We start from the raw sequence: 19,950 nt of genomic DNA, 5'->3' as shown, positions 1-19,950 counted from the left end.
CTTTACACAAGTAAAAAATGTCAGTACTTTTTCCACCACATGGTCTTATGTGCTGCTATTTTTTTAACTTCCACCCCCTTATGTTCCAACCTCTGTTTATGCGAATGAGAGGCACACTATGGACGGTGCCCACAGGGCTCCTGGGAGCCAAATTTACAATAAATAGGAAATATAGGTTAACGCTCATATATATGGGCCCCTCAACCTACAGTACAAGTCCCTATCAGAAATAGGTCTGACTAAAGATATTTGGCCTTAGTACAGGCCTCCTTGTGTTGTTGTGTACATTTTGTGTATCTTTGTGTAACAGTGTTGTTGTTGTTTTCTCTTGTATGTATATGCTGTGCAGCACTTTGGTCAACCCTGGTTGTTTTTAAATGTGCTCTAGAAATATAATTGACTTGACTCGACTTGAGTCTTAAGCCGTCCCTGGAGGCATGTTACCACAACTCACTAGCCTAGTGAAAAAAAAAGGAAAATCCTAGTGATATAGCCTAGTCTGGCCAATGGCCAGCCAGTGGTTTAAAGTAACAAGGACATTTACTCACGCACATTTGAGGTATTTTTTACTTTACTGGAGTATTTCCAATTTTCAATACTTTATACTGCTACTCCACTACATTTCAGAGGCAAATATTGTACGAGATTTTGGGTACTACTAACATACTTAAAAAAATACATCAAAATGGTACTTCAGTACAATATTTGAGTAAATGTAATTAGTTACTTTCCACCACTGATAAATACATTTTTGTAAGTGAAGACAGTGTACGGGACCCTTTTTTTGCTCTTCAGGTTTTCTGGCACAATAAAACTGAACTTTAATTCACATTTGTTTAATCAGTCAACGTTCACGAAACAACATAAAAATGATAATCACTGTCAGGTCATGGGCTACTCATAGCAGCTATTTGAGTGATTATTGTCTAAATAAGATAAAGACATTACAAATATTACATTTTCATATAGAAAAATAATTTACATGATTACAAAACATTCTTAAATTATTTTAATTGTTCTATACAAACATTGTGATGTTCATGCAAATTGAACAATTGTAATGATTCAATATGCTATAAATGATGTGCTCTATTATAATTATTTGAATAAATCTAATTCAATGCACAGTGAAGTGGTACAAGGCAAGGTCCAAACATTACCACAAGGTGGCAGTATCTACCAGGATTGACCTACTCTCTATTGTATGAACACTTTAAAGATGAAAGGTAATCAAATTATCCACTGAGCTGTGTAAATTACTTCATGATAAATAACTATTAAACTAACCAAACATTCTTATGGTGTCTATTCAGACTCCTTGTCAACATAGTCAAGTCAAAACTCAAGAGTATTTTCACCAACATGAAAACACATTTGATTACGAAAAAGGCACTTAAACCGTTGGACAGACAGACAGTTTTAGTTCTGTTGGTCGATTAAAACAGTAGTTCTAACCAGTGGTGTAAAGTAACATTTAGTAAGTACATTTACTCAAGTACAATTTTGAGGTACTTTTACTTTACTGGAGTATTTCCAATTGTCTATACTTTTACTTCTACTCCACTACATCTCAGAGGCAAATATTGTACTTTTACTCCACTACAATTATTTGAAAATTGTAGTTACTAGTTACTTTGCAGATATAAATTATTACATTATAAAACATACATTAACCACTTTAGCCCTATTTTATACATAGGCTATTTGAAAATAGCCGATCTACAAGCTCACAACGCGTCGCGAGCTTGTAGATCTTCTATTTTCAAACATTTTAGTACTTTTACTTTTTGGTACATTTTGATACCAATACTTTGGTACTTCTACATTGCAGTATTGATACTTTTACTCAAGTAAAACATTTCAGTACTTTTTCCACCACTGGTTTTAACTTTCAGTGAGTCAACGTCTCACATCCTCTTTATTGTGAATCAGAGGTTAGTTTCAGACTCCCGTCAAGAATCGTTTCAGTTTCCTGTGTTTTTGAGTTGACAGGAAGCACACTGAAGTGACCTGAGTTACAGTAGGGACCCGCCACCACTAAAGCGTTTCCATGGTGACGGGCAGAGGACAAATGGCTGACACATTCTGACCGCACTACAAAGTCAAGTCAAGAGCTCCATTATAAACAGTGGTGGAAGAAGTACTCAATCTTTTTTACTTAAGTAAAAGTATCAATGCTGCAATGCAGAAATACTCTGTTACAAGTAAAAGTCCAGAATTCTAAATGTACTTGAGTAAAAGTATAAAAGTATTGGTATAAAAATGTACTTAAAGCACCAAAAGCAAAAGTACTCATTATGCAAAATGTCCTGAAATGGGACATTTTGCATAATGAGTACTTTTGCTTTTGTTGTTTTCAAATGTAAAAAAAATCGTTTGAAAATAGCAGATATACAATGCGTCGTGGATATACTCAAGTAAAGTACAGTACTTAAGTAAATGTACTTAGTTACTTTCCACCACTGATTATAAAACTACAACTGTTTGTATTTTTTGAGACGAAAAGTAAATTGACAAATGTGGAGGTAAACCCTGTCATTAATATCAGTTAAGTATTACGATCGTTAAAAGGCCCAGCCTGGGATTGTTTTGAAAATATAAATCAGTTATATTTACATACATTCTTAAAGGTTTTGATGTGTAGTTGATTCAGAACGCTGCTGCTCAAGTCATTACTAATACCAAGAAAGTGGATCATATCAATCCAGTTCTTAGATATTTAGACTGGCTCCCTGTATGTCAAAGAATTGATTAAAAACACTACAGTCCAACCATTTATTGATCCCCATATTCCTTGATAATGAGTGTGGGTGAGTGTGCTGTAAAGTGCGCAAGTGCAAGATGGCTCGGTATCTGCTGCATCTGGTCACATATACAGTGCGTGTGTATACATATGTGTGTGTAAGGCCTGTAACAATTATTACATAATTGCCTGATCACAATTATTTGAGGAAATCACAATTATTTTGCATAATCGTCAAAATCGTTTCTATTCGTTCATTCCATAGGTGAGCTACAAGCTCACAACGGGTCCCGATTCAACGTGTTGTGAGCTTGTAGATATGCTATTTCCACTATTTTGAATTATTATTATTATTTTATTATTTTTTATTATTTTTTCTTTATTAAATATGGCCTACTTTTTGCCATAGTAAATATTTTATTTTGATTATTAGTATCGGCCATTGTCAGTCATTTCTGTGTATACATTAAGTTACATGTCATATCTGCCCTGTGCAAATTTTAGTTTACAAAGCATAAAAGGCAAATAGAAAAGTACATTTTCTTTATGCGTTCCAAAGTTCAACGCCAAAATAACACAATTAAATCGTTAATCACAAAACTAATCGTCAAGTAAAATCCCATGATCGTGACAGCCCTTTAGTGTGTGTGTACTGTGCGTGCACGGCGAGCGCGCACGTTGTCAGGCTTCGCTCTGCGTCCTGCGGTGGCCTGCGGAGCTCCGGCGTGGGAACTCCAGGAAGATGCCATCGTCGTGGGAGCCGGAAGAGGGCGAGGTGAGGATGTCGGGACTCGATGTCGACGACACGCTGGGAGCCGAGCCCGGGTCGTGACCCGGTGACGCCCCCCTGCTGGCGGACCGCAGCGAGTGCGGGCCAGGAGGCGTGTCCGGGCCAGGAGGCGTGTCCGGGCCAGGAGGCGTGTCCGGGCCAGGAGGCGTGTCTGGGCCGTGTTCAGGAAGGAGGCAAGGGGAGTGGTGCTGGGGGTGGAGGAGTTGGAGGTGATGTGGGCGGCGGGGCGAGTCGTCCTCGCTGGTCCTGGGGGTCCTGGGGGTCCTGGGGGACGTGTCGGGGGGAGAGGATGTAGCCTGGAAACTAGACGGATCTGCCACTGCAACAAAAAAAAGAAGAAGGAAGGCTAGTGAGGACGGTGTGTCTAGATCAGTGGTGGTAAAAGTACTCATATGTTTTACTTAAGTAAAAGTATCGATACTGCAATGTAGAAATACTCTGTTACAAGTAAAAGTCCGGAATTAAAAATGTACTTGTGTAAAAGTACAAGAGTATTGGTATCAAAATGTACTTAAAGTACCAAAAGCAAAAGTACTCATTGTGCAGAATGTCCCATTTCAGAAGTTCAAAATGTATAACAAATATTAAAAAAATAGCAGATCTACAAGGTCACAATGCGTCGCGATGCGACGCTTTGTGAGCTTGTAGATCTGCTATTTTCAAATGGCCGAAATGTATATAGGGCTGAAGTGGTTAGTGTGTTTTCTGTTTTGTAATAATAATCAAAATCTACAAAGTAACTAGTAACTAAAGTTTTCATATAAGTGTAGTGGAGTAAAAAGTACAACATTCGCCTCTGAGATGTAGTGGAGTAGAAGTAGAAAAAAAGTACTGCAAATTGGAAATACCTCAAAATTGTACTTAAGTACAGTACTTCAGTAAATGTACTTAGTTACTTTACACCACTGGTCTAGATGGAGGGAAAATATGAAAGGTGTTTTGTTGAGGACACTGTCATGTAAGGCAGTGGTTCTTAAAGGAGAATTTTGGTGAGATCTGATGTTCATAGTGACAGAACACTATGCAAAAAAAAAAAAAAAAAAACCTAAGTCTCGCTTTTTTTTTGACTGTGTTCTGTCACTATGAACATCAGATCTCACAAAAAAAATAAAATAAAAAGCTATTAAAATACGCGATCTAACGCAAGGCCTATCCGCACACGTTTTAAGCTGTGGCGGACCCGGGATGGAGTTATGACATTTTTCTACTGTACCATTCATCCTAAGATATCATAACATCATAGAAAAGGTAAGAAAACCTTAGTTCAAAATTCTCCTTTAAACCTATGAAATCCAAGGAAGCCCAGTGTGGCATGCATTATGTCGCATTATGTAAACACTGTAAAGTAAGGTGTATTTTGTAAATAATAATAATAATACATTTATTTATTACAGGGTTATAAGAAAAAAACTATTTTAAAATAATTAAAATAGTAAAAACTAGTATTTTGTAGACATTGCAAAGCCGTGTTTTGTAACATTGTAATGTGAGGTACATTTTGTTAAAATATTATAGTAAGGTGTAGTTGTTGTAAAGTTTTATTTCTTTTCACTTGGAGAAGATGGTTGCAGAGCGGGTGAGGAGTGAATGGTCTTACTGGTATTGTGATTGAGGAGTGAATGTCTTACTGCTATTGTGACTGGTGCTACCGCTCAGAGGTTCAAACCCTGAAGAGCAGCTCTCTTCGGCGCAGGAGGTCATCTCGCACACCGAATGGCGCCTGATGCCTCCACTTCCTGTTCCCGTGGGAGAGTCCACGTCGTACTCCACCAAGGGGGTCAGCATGGGCACGTTGTACGACTTGGAACGTACCACCGGGTTCTTAGCCGACGAGGGGTGATGAAAACGCTGCTCTAGAGAGAGAGACACACAGCGTAAGTGAAAAAGGAAATATTTCTTTGTTTGTTTTTCTTGACCACAATGTTAAAAAACTTAATTTAGATAGCATGTTATTTAGACAGATGCTAGGTTCATTGCTTACCTGCAGTGGTGGAAAATGTTTTTTTTTTTTTTTTTTTTTACTTTAAGTAAAAGTATCATAGCCTACTGCAACAGAAATACTCTGTTACAAGTGAAAGTCCGGAATTCAAAACTTACTTGAGTAAAAGTACAAAAGTATTGGTATCAAAATGTACTTAAAAGTACCAAGTTTTCAAATTGTATAAATTGTATAAAAATCTTTTGAAAATAGAAGATCTACAAGCTCACAATGCGTCGCATCACAAGCTTGTAGATCGGCTATTTTCAAATGGCCCAAATGTATATAGCCCTGTAGTGGTTAATGTATGTTTTGTAATAGTAATCAAAATCTACAAAGTAACTAGTAACTAAAGTTTTCCCCCCAAAAAATTGTGGAGCAGAAGTACAATATTTGGATCCGAGATGTAGTGGAGTAGAAGTAAAAAAAAAAGTAAAATCGGAAATTGGAAATACTCAAGTAAAGTACAAATACCTCAAAATTACAGCACTTAAGTAAATGTTCTTGGTTACTTTCCACCACTGCTTTCCTGGAATCCTTTAGTTTCAATATACAGATTATCTTTTTGATAGCATACTGTTTAGACCGATGCTGCTAGGTTCTTGGCCTACCTGTTTTCCTAGTTTACTGAGACACTACACTGTCTCTCTGCATTTGATGTATGTGTTTACCTTGCTTATTGTAAGTCGCTCTGGATTGTAAAAAAGAAAGAAAGAAAGAAGGAAAGAAAGAAAGAAAGCAGAGTTGAACATAAACACACACAGACCTAGTACACAGGCTGAGTATTGCTGTAGAGACGAGGTGTCCCTGCAGTAAAGGCCATGTGTTCCCAGGTATGGAGACACCACCCTCTGAATGAGAGACTCCAGCTTCAGATAGTCTGCTGATACTGTGGGAGACTCATGGACACCCTGCAACGCACACGTGATGTTTGTATTACTATAATGTGCCGCAGTGTTGATTTTGACAGCAAATTTGATTTAGTTTTAGTCTTTTGAATAAAATTCCATTTAGGTTCAGTCATATTGTAGTCATCTGAAAGGTTTTAGTTTTTGTCTAGTTTTAGTCGACTAAAGATTATAGTCGACTAAATCTACAGTTGATTTAGTCGACTTAAATGTATTTTGGCGGTGCCTTGATGGCGTCCTAATGCCCGATTTTACACTTGGTTGCATGCTGAAAATAGCCGATCTACAAGCTCACAACGTGTCGCAGCGCGACGCGTTGTGAGCTTGTAGATCGGTGCGGTGGAGATCTGCCTTAAGCCTAACCCCTAACACCAACCCCTCCTAGTGTGTGTGTGTGTGTGTGTGTGTGTGTGTGTGTGTGTGTGTGTGTGTGTGTGTGTGTGTGTGTGTGTGTGTGTGTGTGTGTGTGTGTGTGTGTGCGTACTAGTGATGTGCGGGTCGGGTTTTTTCATGACCCGCCCCGCCCCGCCACGGAACCCAACCCGCCTCAACCCGCCCCACGAACCCATATATAAATCTATGGCTCAACCCGCCCCTCGACCCGCGGTGGGAAAAAAATGATAATCATCATCATAATAGCTCAGATTTATATAGTGCTCTTTTAACTCTTTCAGTGCCAAGAGTATTTTCATAAAGTACTCCCCGAGTGCCAGCAATTTGCGTTTTTTTTATTTTTTTTATTTTGTAATTTTTCATTCAAATAAATGATCTGATTGGGTTTTTAAACCCATAATACAGTTCTACCAGTAGAGAGCAACAAATCGACACATTGATGACCTCGCTGGCTCACTCGCCCCCTCCCAAACAGGCTCACGTCATATCCGGTCATAACCGGATGTTGACATTTTTGACAATCGTTGATCGGGCTAAATTACGATGTGATACACGACTACGATGACTGATCGTCACCCAGACCAAAGAGAGTAGACGTGGACCTCTCCGTTTGTTTTTTATACCGTGTGAAAAACCGTGACTTTCCCTATTCTGGCCAAAAATGATCGCGGGAAAAAAATTAGAACCGGAAACGGAATCTGCGTCATGAAACCGGAACCCAATGAGTCTGAAGGAGTCAGGAAGCGAAAGTGATCATGAAAAATAAACAGTATAGCGCGACCACAGTCAAAAGTAAAAACTCAGGATTTCTCGTGCTGGCACGGAGGGTACTCGGGAAAAACTCGGGATATCTCGGGGCGTGGCACTGAGAGAGTTAATACCCAAAGTTGCTTTAAATGTCTACAGTAGCACAACATTGTCATGGGCTAAATAAACAAGCATGTTGTTCAAAATAGGGTTTTGGTAGTTTTTTTTTCGTGTGAGAGCGGCTGACCCGCTCACCTGCAGCCCGCATAATTGCCTCTGAAATCCTGACTCGACCACCCGCGACGGGGGTTGACCCGCGGGACCCGCGGGTTACGGGTCGGCCCGCTCATCACTAGTGCGTACGTACCTGTAGTATCAGTAACATCTGGATGATAGCAGCAGGTACTCTGGCTTTGGGGCGACTCAGAGCTTCGTCTAGTTTCAGGTTTAACGTGATGATGTTCCTGAAGTGAAGGAGAGCGAGCTGACGGACAGACGGCTCCTTACCCTGAACAGGCACACATGCACACACGCACACACGCACACACACACACACACACACACACACACACACGACTTCTGATACAACACAACACACAACAGTGAAACATTGCCTTGTATCTCCTAATTTAAAGTTTCATTGTATGTTTTTTCGTGAATTAATGTCCCACTTCATCATTCAATAGAACGCATGTATGTGTGCGTGTGCACGAGCATGCATGTGTGTGTACCTGCACAGGGTAGAAGATAGCCTGTAACATGGACAGAACATCACAGAAGAAGAAGTCCCAGGTCTCAGCTAAAGAGTCCAACAGCTTCTGACCTATCGGACACAACCAGGAAGTCAAATTAGCCAATTACAAACAATCAGGAAATAGAATCAGTGTGTGTGTGTGTGTGTGTGTGTGTGTGTGTGTGTGTGTGTGTGTGTATGTGTATGTGTATGTGTATGTGTATGTGTATGTGTGTGTGTGTGTGTGTGTGTGTGTGTGTGTGTGTGTGTGTGTGTGTGTGTGTGTGTGTGTGTGTGTGTGTGTGTGTGTGTGTGTACCTTCGTAAAAGTGGATCTTGTCTCTCAGAATGACCATTCCTTTAGTCATCAGTTGGTTCTGAAGGTATTCTGTGAAGAATGAACCTAACTCTGTCTTCAACAGCTGTCTACACACACACACACACACACACACACACACACACACACACACACACACACACACACACACATTTTTTTTATTTCATGGCAAAAGTGGACAAAGTGTCTTATTACTGTTGTATTGTGTGAATAACAGATGATTACGACAACGTTCAAAAGCCTTTGAACTGTCCCTCTCGTTGCAAACAGTATATTACATTACATCATATCATATCATATCATATCATATCATATCATATCATATCATATCATATCATATCATATCATATCATATCATACCATATTATATAGGGTTAAGTATATAAAAAATAAACACAAACACCAGCTCTATATAAATGGTCCCCCGTGCCTCCCTGCTTGGCACTCAGCATCAAGAGTTGAATTGGAGGTCAGTCCCTGTGATGTACTTAGCGTCATAGGGGTGTAACTTCAAACAGTGTGCACATCAAACTGCCTCACGCTACATTAACAGGAGATACGCTCCTAACCTATGGGCCACAATAGCTCGGGATTCCCAAGGCTACTTGCTTATATTCCTTTGGTCAGCTTTGGTCAGAGCATGGTGAAGCACAGAATTATTTTGTCATTTAACCCATTAAAAGCGGGACCGCATCTGTGTAACCACTTGAACCATTATTTTATACTTTGGCTATTCAAAAATAGCAGATCTACAAGCTCATAGCTATGAGCTTGTAGATCTGCTATTTTAGAAAAATCATTTTTGCAAATCTTTCAATACATATATATTTTTAAAGCGAACATTTTTAACTAAAATCTTTGCTTCTGGGGGTCCCTGGAACGACATATTTTGAGATGGAGGTCCGCAGCCAATATCATTTTGGGGGTCCTTGACATGGAAAAAGTTTGAGAACCACTGATATAGTAACAATAGTTTTTCAGAAAAATGTGTTGAGACATTTGACAGTTACAAATGTTCGCTTTAAAAATATATATATTCAAAGATTTGCACAAATGTTCATGATTTATCAAAAAATAGCAGATCTAAAAGCTCATATGAGCTTGTATGAGCTTGTATATCTGCTATTTTTTTAATAGCCAAAGTATAAAATAATGGTTATAGCTCAAATCTAAAATGACACAGATGCGTTCCCGGTCTTAATGGGTTAAAGCTGAGTTTTGTGTTACTCAGGTGGTTCAGTGGTTAACACTGTTTGCCTCACACTGCAAGAAGACACCGGGTTGGAACAGAACAGGGCTCTGTCAGTGTGGAGTTTGTAACGTTTCCTCTTCATGTTCACTCCCTCACCAAAACATAATGCTGTGTTAGTGCCAGTGAGCAAGGCAGTACGTAGTGTTGGAGCTGAACAGTGGCTGCACACTGCTGACTCATAGTTAGGATGGGTTAAACCACTTGAGAGCTATCGTTTAAAAAATAGTGAAAATAGCAGATCTACACGCTCACAATGAGTTGCATTGCAACGCATTGTGAGCTTGTAGTTCTGCTATTTTCACAATATCAGAAAATGTGTGGAGAAAAAAAACATGCTCAAAATAGCGACATAAGGTTGAAAGTGGTTAAATGTGACAGACAGACAGACAGACAGACAGACAGACAGACAGACAGGTCACCTGACTCCTTCATTGAGGTTGTACAGTTCATTCTCTCCCAGCTCTTTCCTCTGGAACACGGAGATCACTGCATTATGGATGCTGTGTACACGCACGCGCGCACACACACACACACACACACACACACACACACACACACACACACACACACACACACACACACACACACACACACACACACACACACACACACACACACACACACACACACACACACACACACACAAACAAACACTACATTTGAGTCCTGTGTACCTGATGCTGATCTGTGAGCCTTACAGTCTGATCACTTGTCAGAACAGCAACATTACACCAACAGACAGCAGACCCAAGATAGATCAGAAACTGTGTGTGTGTGTGTGTGTGTGTGTGTGTGTGTGTGTGTGTGTGTGTGTGTGTGTGTGTGTGTGCAGTGGTGTGTTCTACCGTGTCCCGCTGTATACGCCGTATACAGTGTAGATCTTTTTGGGAAAAGGCGTATACAGTCTACTAACCATTTCATCCATTGAAAACGCGCTAGCGTATACCCACGACCATGCGCATCTCGTGCAGGGAATGATTATCGTATACCTCCGAAAAAAAACGTAGACCACACCACTGTGTGTGTGTGTGTGTGTGTGTGTGTGTATGTGTGTGTGTGCGTGTGCGTGTGCGTGTGTGTGTGTGTGTGTGTGTGTGTGTGTGTGTGTGTGTGTGTGTGTGTGTGCGTGAGTGAGTGAGTGAGTGTGTGTGTAGCTGATGGCAACAATACAGCATTCCAGTAATGTCTGTCACAGTATGACATTCCATAGGAAATCTCTCTCTCTCTCTCTCTCTCTCTCTCTCTCTCTCTCTCTCTCTCTCTCTCTCTCTCTCTCTCTCTCTCTCTCTACGCACTCGTAGGAAACGCTACCACCTTTGTCCAAAGGGAGCACCAAAGTCAATGAAAAGCCATTCAAGTCATTAAATTCTATTAATTTCCTTACTAATATTTTATAGACAACAGTAACTATAACTGGTAGGCTATCTATGGCTATTACCTTTCTCATAGACTGTGTATTTATTCATATATTATTTCCTATCCCATATAGAAGGCAGGCCTTTATTAATCCGGTGGGAGATTCTGTTTTAGCTTCACCCAGCTGATTTCTGCTCAGAGGCACTCGGCGGCGAGCTGTTAAGGGGTTAAGTGTCTTGCTCAGGGACACTTTGACACGAATGCTGGTCGGTTCGTGAGGCGGACCAGTGACCTCCTGATCACCAGAAAGCCATTAACCCATTAAGGCCTGAGGTTCCGATTCTACAAAATGTCTTCTAAATATAACAGTTTCTTTTTTTTTTTTTACTTATGTTGCTATGTCAGTGGTTTTCAAACTTTTTAATGTCAAGGACCCCAAAATGTATATATATTTGGCCGCGGACCCCCATCTCAAAATATGTTGTTCCAGGGACCCAGTGGCGGAGCGTCCGGGGAGGCCAGGGAGACGGCCGCCTCCGGGCCCGCGACCCAGGAGGGCCCGGGCCGTCAGATAATAAATCGGTAAAATCAGGCAAAAATAAGAATTAAACAACATAACCCTAACCTAACTCTACCCTAACCCTAAAACCGAAATAAAGTGACAAAAAGCCCCACAAAAAGTGACCGAATCCGCGGAAAACCCGCAAAATTTTGCGCGCGCGCGGGGGATGTGCAGGGGGGCGGGGGGGGCCTGATCACTGCGCTGGGGGGGCCTGATCACTGCGCTGGGGGGGCCTGATCACTGCGCTGTGCCTCCCGGCCCGGCTTTCAGTTGTTCCGCTACTGCAGGGACCCCCCCAGAAACAACGATTTGAGTTACAAATGTTCGCTTTAAAAAATATATGTATTCAAAGATTTGCAGATTTTGCACACATTTTGTTGATTTTTCAAAAATAGCAGATCTACAAGCTCATAGCGCGGCACTCGGTGCCGCGCTATGAGCTTGTAGATCTGCTATTTTTGAATAGCCAAAGTGTAAAATAATGCTTTTTAGCTCAAAGCTAAAAAATGACACAGATGCGTCCCTGGTCTTAATGGGTTAAGCTACAGCAGACTACATGTACAGTATGTAATGAATGAAGAAGTGTGCTTACTTATGAGTGACTATTTAGCTCAAATCAAGTAATAATAATGCACTTTAGAAGTGGCCATCTGCAACCAGAATCTCAGTTGCAATATCGGTATCGATCTATTTGACCATGCAATTAATTGTTACTGGCTGTTGCCCTTGAATGACAGCCAAACGTAGTGTTTAGTATGTAGTATGTAGTTCCACCCAATTTCATTTATTCTGCAGAAGCAGATCATGGTGTTTTGGTGTTCCAATGTACGGCTTCAGAGAAATCAATAATTTTATCAATTCCTTTTTTTATTATTTGAATAATAATTTTTTTTACCCTATAAGTGGGGTTGGGACACCTCATTAGTATTAGTTTCCTGCACTGTGATTGGCCCATTAGTAGACCCCTAGCTGTACTGTGATTGGCTGACTCTATTGGCTGACTCTATTCAGCACTGTGATTGGCTAGCGAGACACATGATGACATTAATAACCTATAAATAGGATTATGCACTTCCAAAAAAATATTTTTTTTGGAAGTGAGCTTCCATCACTATGATGACCACTGTGATGACCACACCGCCCACTTCACACTGGGTGTGATTTTTATTAAAATGTTATAGTATATATTGTATTTTTATACATCAACGAACTGACACATAGGAATTCTAATAGATTTTTATTGTCAAATAAATCAATGAGTCTGGTCAACAACTTAAAGCCTCACTATGTAACTCTTTCTTAATGCACAAAATGTATTTTTTTTCCAGTCCGTATGGTAGAGTATGTTAATACAATATAAGTTGGTTGTATTTTGTCTCCCTGCTCTTCTATCGAGACATTTTGATCGTGTCAAAGGTCATGTCTCACCTAGACACATGATCCGACACAAATTTTGACCTCATGGTCTGGATTCAATTTATCCCCCAAGTAAGCAGGCAGCTCAAAGGTAAAAGCAGGAAACCAGGTTCAAATCCGAGGTACAGGAAAGTTACATAGTGCTGCTTTAAGCCCTGGTGTATACTTCGTCGTACAACAGTGTCACACACAAATACAGAAAATAGCCAAATATTATTATATATATATATATATATTTTTATAATCAATTAAGTTGATTAGTGCAATTAACAGTTGCACCTTTATTCCACTGTGTTTAAACTTCATACTCTGTCTGTAGTGACGTCTCTCCAGTGTGCACTGCAGTCATTCAAAAACTGTTGTCATCAGACACACACACACACACACACACACACACACACACACACACACACACACGCCGTTTACCTGTTCCAGGTAGCGTTGGCTCCTGCTCTCCTCTGCTGTGTCCCTTTGTCTCTGCTGGACTCGTCCGTCCCGCCCTTCTCTGATCTCCTGTCAGACAGCTCTGTGAGGCTGGAGGAGGAACCAGCATACTTCAGCCTGTTGTGTAGACTCCTAGAGAGAGAGAGAGAGAGAGAGAGAGGGAGAGAGAGAGAGAGGGAGAGTATTACAGTCTCATCCGTCACATCCTGTCTCTGTAGACTGAACGGACAACTGGTCAGACCTTAACGCTGTGTTCGCTCACTGCAAACGAAAATAAACTTTCTGCCGCACTGTTACAACGCCTCACAACGTGAGGCGTTTGTGAGCTTGTAGATCGGCTATTTTCCACAATATTCATCTCTGGGAACTGAGTTAAAGGGGAATTTTGGACCACGGTTTTCTTACCTTTTCTATGATCTTATGATATCCCAGGATGAATGGTACAGTAGACAAATTTCATAACTCCATACCTAAAACTCCAACCCTAAAAACGTGCGCCAATTGGCCTTGCGCTAGATCGCATATTTTGATAGCTTCTTTTTTCTTTCTTTTTTTAAGATCTGACATTCATAGTAACAGAACACAATGCAATGTGAAAGTCTCACTAGACGAGATTGAAATCTCGAGATTGAAAACAGTCCTTGAGTAAAATGTACTTAGTTACTTTACACCACTGTGTGTAATCAGGCAGATGACGGTGGTGTTGTCTGTAAACTCTCTACGATGGAGTTTGAGCCGTGCGTGTGGTGGCCACACAGTCGCGAGGGAACAGTGAGTACAGGAGGAGGGCTGAGGACACAGCCCTGGGGAGCTCCAGTGCTAAGTATGGCGGAGGTGCTGGTGCCAAACAGCAGGAAATGCAGAATCCAGAGTCCTGTGGCGAGCTTGGAGGTGAAATAGTGTTGAATAATTAACTATAGTCAGTGAACAGCATTCTCACATGATGTGTGGCAAGAAAGCAGTGGTGGAAAAAGTACTCAAATTCTTTACTTAAGTTAAAGTACCAATACTGCAATATATAAATACTCTGTTACAAGTGAAAGTCCAGAATTAAAAATGTACTTGAGTAAAAGTACAAAGGTATTGGCATCAAAATGTACTTAAAGTACCAAAAGTAAAAGTATATTTGAAAATAGCAGATCTACAAGCTCACAACTTGTAGATCGGCTATTTTCAAATATTCTAGGTATAAAATAGGGCTAAAGTGGTTAATGTATGTTTTATAATGTAATCATTTATATCTGCAAAGTAACTAGTAATTCAAGTTTTCAAATAATTGTAGTGGAGTAAAAGTACAATATTTGCCTCTGAGATGTAGTGGAGTAGAAGTAAAAGTATTGGAAATTGGAAATACTCAAGTAAAGTACAGATACCTCAAAATTGTACTTAAGTACAGTACTTAAGTAAATGTACTTAGTCACTTTACACCACTGCAAGAAAGGCAGGTTGAGGAAGCTCTCAGTTCCAAACTTTCTGATAACAATTACACCTTGTGTAAAACAGAAAAAACAACCCATTCTGTTTGGGTCCAATCATAACCTTAGCAAGGTCAATGACGTCACAGTTGGCGATAATGTAATCTCAATTAAGTGAATGTTTTTTTTGTATTTGTTTTTTTAATCATTTTTATCCCACGATTTTGTAACCTCTATCTTTCACCCAGTGCCAATGCCTAAGCGTGTAATCATGGGCGCTACTCTCCCTCTGCCAGCCTGGGGAGAGCCCCGAACTCAGCTCATGCTTCCTTCAACACATGAGGAGTTAGCAGACCGCTTCTTCATCACCTGACAGGGGGGAGTTTCCCCGGTAGGACGTAGCGCTGTGGAAGGAACACGTTATTCCAACCAGTTCCTTTCCCCTCCATCAGGCGCCCCGGATGACCAGGAGGACGCAGTATAGAGACCAGGATTACGGCATGTTTTTTGTGAGGGTACCTACCTACCCTAGGGTACCCGGGGAGAACATGCAAACTCCACACAGAAAGGCCCTTTCGCCAACCCCACCTATAGGGTATGGGCACTGATGACGCGGAGTAGAGGACACGCCCCCCCCCAGTGCGTACAGCGTCGCTGGCGGGAATCAAACCCAGGACCGTCTAGCTGTGAGGCGACAGCGACCACCGTGCCCCCAGTAAGTGAATTGTTTGATGACATGTATTGATATGTTAACATTCTATGCTCTGTCGATTAATTGAAGACAGAGGACCACAAGTCTCCCGGACTTTTTGTGGCAGTGTGGAGACTGAGGGTCCTGACCTATGTTGTTGCCTGTGGCGTGTCCAGTGTGTCAGGCAGTGAAGAGGTGATATGGGCTTTGACTAGTCACTTAATGATGACTGTTGTGTGACTATAGTGTGCAGTGGTGTAAAGTAACTATAAGTACATTTACTCAAGTACCGTACTTAAGTTTTGAGGTATTTTTTTTTTACTTTACTGGAGTAATTCCAATTTTCAGTACTTTTACTTCTACTCCACTACATCTCAGAGGAAAATATTGTACTTTTACTCCACTACAGTTATTTGAAAACTTTAGTTACTAGTTACTTTGTTGATTTTGATTATTATTACAAAATATACATTTACAACCACTTCAACCCTATATATTTCGGCCATTTGAAAATAGCCGATCTACAAGCTCACAATGCGTCGCGATGCGACGCATTGTGAGCTTGTAGATCTGCTATTTTCAAAAGATCTTTATACATTTGAAAACTTGTGAAATGGGACATTATGCATACTGAGTACTTTCTACTTTTGGTACTTTAAGTACAGTTTGATACCAATACATTTGTAGTTTTGCCTAAGTAAATTTTGAATTCCTGACTTGTACTTGTAACAGAGTATTTCTACATTGCAGTATTGATACTTTTACTTAAGTAAAACATTTGAGTACTTTTTCCACCACTGCCAGTGTGACTGGGCTGTAGTCATTCAGACACAATGCTTTTGTTTTGTTAGGTCAGGGACAATGGTGGTCTTCTTGAAACATGCATGCCTGTTTCAAAAACCTGCATGTTTGAGTGGCGGTGAACGGGGATGGTGTCCTTTGGCCAGAAACGGCGATCTTTAGCAATACTTTCACCAGTAACAACACATCACAAGTGCTTCACAGGAACAACAGTTGCATGCATAGATTATCAATGATCATCCACGTTTCACACTCGTCGTGAGGTTTCGTTTGGACTGTTCATGTACGGCCAGAAACACAGTAAAGTAACTAAATGAATTTACTCAAGTACTGTACTTAAGTACAATTTTTAGGTACTTTTACTTTACTGGAGTATTTCCAATTGTCAGTACTTTTACTTCTACTCCACTACATCTCAGAGGCAAATATTGTACTTTTTACTCCGCTACAATTATTTGAAAACTTTAGTTTAGTTACTTATAAATAAATTATTATATTATAAAACATACATTAACCACTTTAGCCCTGTTTTATATATAGGCTATTTGAAGATAGCCGATCTATCTGCGTAGATCTGCTATTTTCAAACATTTTAGTACTTATACTTTTGGTACTTTAAGTATATTTTCATGTCAATACTTTTGTACTTTTACCCAAGTAACATTTTGAACACAGGCCTTTTACTTGTATTTTTATATTCTGGTGTTGCTACTTTTACTTAAATACAAAATGTGAGTACTTTTTCCACCACTGCTTTTGACTTAGAGTACATAATACAATCCCTTTCCTAGTAAAAAATAACTAATTGAGGCAAAGAGAGAGAGAGAGAGGGAGAGTTACTGAGAGGGACGAGGACAGAGGGTAGAGAAATGGAGGGTTGACAGAGAGAAAGAGACAGACAGACAGACAGACAGACAGACAGACAGACAGACAGACAGACAGACAGAGGGAAACAAAACAGAGAGGGAACTCCTGTTGTCTCTCCCTCTCTCTCCCTCTCTCTCACTCGCTCTCTCTCTCAGAACAAAGGGACCATTTAGAACGGGGGGGGGGGGGTGTACAGGGAGGAGGGGGGAAGGATTTAAAGGTGACACACACGTTTCACTTCCTCAGTCTGAGCGCCAGAAAGATACAGAGAGAGAAGAATGGAAGGTAGAGGGGGGCGTGAGAGAATTGTGTGTGTGCGTGTGTGTGTGCGTGTGTGTGTGTGTGTGCGTGTGTGTGTGCGTGTGTGTGTGTGTGTGTGTGTGTGTGTGTGTGTGTGTGTGCGTGAATGCGTGCGTGTGTGCGTGCGTGCGTGCATGCGTGCGTGCGTGCGTGCGTGCGTGCATGCGTGCGTGCGTGTGTGCGTGTGTGTGTTCCTACCTTCTTAATGAACCTTCACGTTCCATGTGGGTTTTGATAGAAGGCCGCAACCTAGCAACCACCTAGCAACCACCGCCACCAACCAATCAGCATCTGTCAAAAAATGACATAAATGTTGGCTGAGAAGACAACCTCCACTCACAACAGTATTAATAGCACTAATAGTATTAATAGAAAAAACTGTATTAATAATATTAATAACAGTATTAATAATAGTAGTAAGTACTATACAGTATTACTAGTACTATTAGTTCAAAGTACAAATAGTATTAAGGGTATTAAAGTACTAAGTACTAACAGGAATAGTACTAACTAGTTACTAAGTACTAACAGTATAGTAATAAGTAATACAAGAATTAATAGTACTACTAACAGCACTAAATACTACACATACATTATTAATAACACTAGCTTTACCATGTAATAACAGTCAGATATGTGTCTCAACACTCAATCAACTAGTGGACTCTAATCACATTTCACATCTCACACACACACACACACACACGCACGCACGCACACACACACACACACGCACACACACACACACACGCACGCGCGCACGCACGCACGCACGCACGCACGCACGCACGCACGCCGGGACATATATAAGATAGAAGATAGAATGTCACACTAAACTGTAGTCTAGCTTATCTGTGTCTTCAAGTTTATAAATACAACATGCGTTTTATTCTGTATCAGAGTAACTGAACATTCTGTTACAAGCTCTACTTGACCTACTGTGTGTGTGTGTGTGTGTGTGTGTGTGTGTGTGTGTGTGTGTGTGTGTGTGTGTGTGTGTGTGTGTGTGTGTGTGTGTGTGTGTGTGTGTGTGTGTGTGTGTGTGTGTGTATGTGCGTGCGTGCGTGTGTGTGTGTGTGTGTGTGTGTCTCTCTCTTACACACACACACACACGCACGCACGCACACACGCACGCACGCACGCACGCACGCATGCACGCACGCCGGGACATTGAAATACACACTTTGTAATGTTATGAGAGAGGGGGAGAGGGAGAATGGTTATAATAGAAGTGGTACTGTTCAATAGAGATACAGAGAGTGAGAGAAGGGTGTGTGTGTGTGTGTGTGTGTGTGTGTGTGTGTGTGTGTGTGTGTGTGTGTGTGTGTGTGTGTGTGTGTGTGTGTGTGTGTGTGTGTGTGTGTGTGTGCCAGTGGTGGTAAAAGTACTCACATTTAACACTTAAGTAAAAGTATCAATACTTTAAGTTAAAAGTATGCAAGTAAAAGTCTGGAATTAAAAATGTACTTGAGTGAAAGTACAAAAGTATTGGCATCAAATTTTACTTAAAGTACCAAAAGTAAAAGTACTCGCTATGCAGAAGGTCCCATTTCACAAGTTTTGAAATGTATACAAATCTATTGAAAATAGCTGTTCTACAAGCTCACAATGCATCGCATCGCGACACATTGTGACCTTGTAGATCGGCTATTTTCAAATGGCCGAAATGTAGGGCTGAATTGGGTAATGTATGTTTTGTAATAGTAATCAAAATCTACAAGGTAACTAGTAACTAAAGTTTTCAAATAATTGTAGTGGAGTAAAAGTACAATATTTGCCTCTGAGATCGTAGTGGAGTAGAAGTAAAAGTACTGAAAATTGGAAATACTCCAGCAAAGTAAAATTACCTCAGATATGTACTACTTAAGTACAGTACTTGAGTAAATGCACTTAGTTATTTTACACCACTGGTGTGCGCACATGCACATGCGCGTGTGTGTGTGTGTGTGTGTGTGTGTGTGTGTGTGTGTGTGTGTGTGTGTGTGTGTGTGTGTGTGTGTGTGCGCTCGTGCGTGCGTGCTTGCGTGCGTGTATGTGTGTGCATGTGGGTGCTCGTGCGTGTGTTTTCAATCTTTTCATAACCGTAAATCAAAGTCCAAACGGGCTGTATTATTTGGAGTACACATTATTACCTTTGTGCATGTGTAGTGACCTGGTACAGCCGCCTTCCAGCAGGTCAGATGTTACATAACATGCTGCTGGATTTTTTTTGCCATAA

General features: G+C 40.7%; 1 protein-coding gene across 1 annotated transcript in view; it reads right to left on the bottom strand.

The window, feature by feature from the left end:
• Window positions 1–820: 820 nt before the first annotated feature.
• The window catches only part of LOC308079932 (proline-rich protein 5-like), a 21,586-nt gene continuing 2,456 nt past the window's right edge, over window positions 821–19,950 (bottom strand). The window contains exons 2-10 of the mRNA XM_080421589.1: window positions 17,931–18,023; window positions 13,641–13,790; window positions 10,300–10,380; window positions 8,611–8,717; window positions 8,291–8,382; window positions 7,927–8,067; window positions 6,278–6,422; window positions 5,162–5,386; window positions 821–3,852 (exon numbers count right to left, since the gene is read on the bottom strand). Of these exons, the coding sequence (XP_080277715.1) occupies window positions 3,425–3,852; window positions 5,162–5,386; window positions 6,278–6,422; window positions 7,927–8,067; window positions 8,291–8,382; window positions 8,611–8,717; window positions 10,300–10,380; window positions 13,641–13,790; window positions 17,931–17,956 (1,395 nt within the window). The 5' untranslated portion in view covers window positions 17,957–18,023 and the 3' untranslated portion in view covers window positions 821–3,424. The remainder of the gene's footprint in view (window positions 3,853–5,161; window positions 5,387–6,277; window positions 6,423–7,926; window positions 8,068–8,290; window positions 8,383–8,610; window positions 8,718–10,299; window positions 10,381–13,640; window positions 13,791–17,930; window positions 18,024–19,950) is intronic.

Source organism: Gymnoscopelus braueri (assembly GCF_963280865.1).
Source record: "Gymnoscopelus braueri genome assembly, chromosome: 23".
Classification (NCBI taxonomy): Eukaryota; Metazoa; Chordata; class Actinopteri; order Myctophiformes; family Myctophidae; genus Gymnoscopelus; species Gymnoscopelus braueri.
This window is presented reverse-complemented; position numbering and strand designations above follow the sequence as displayed.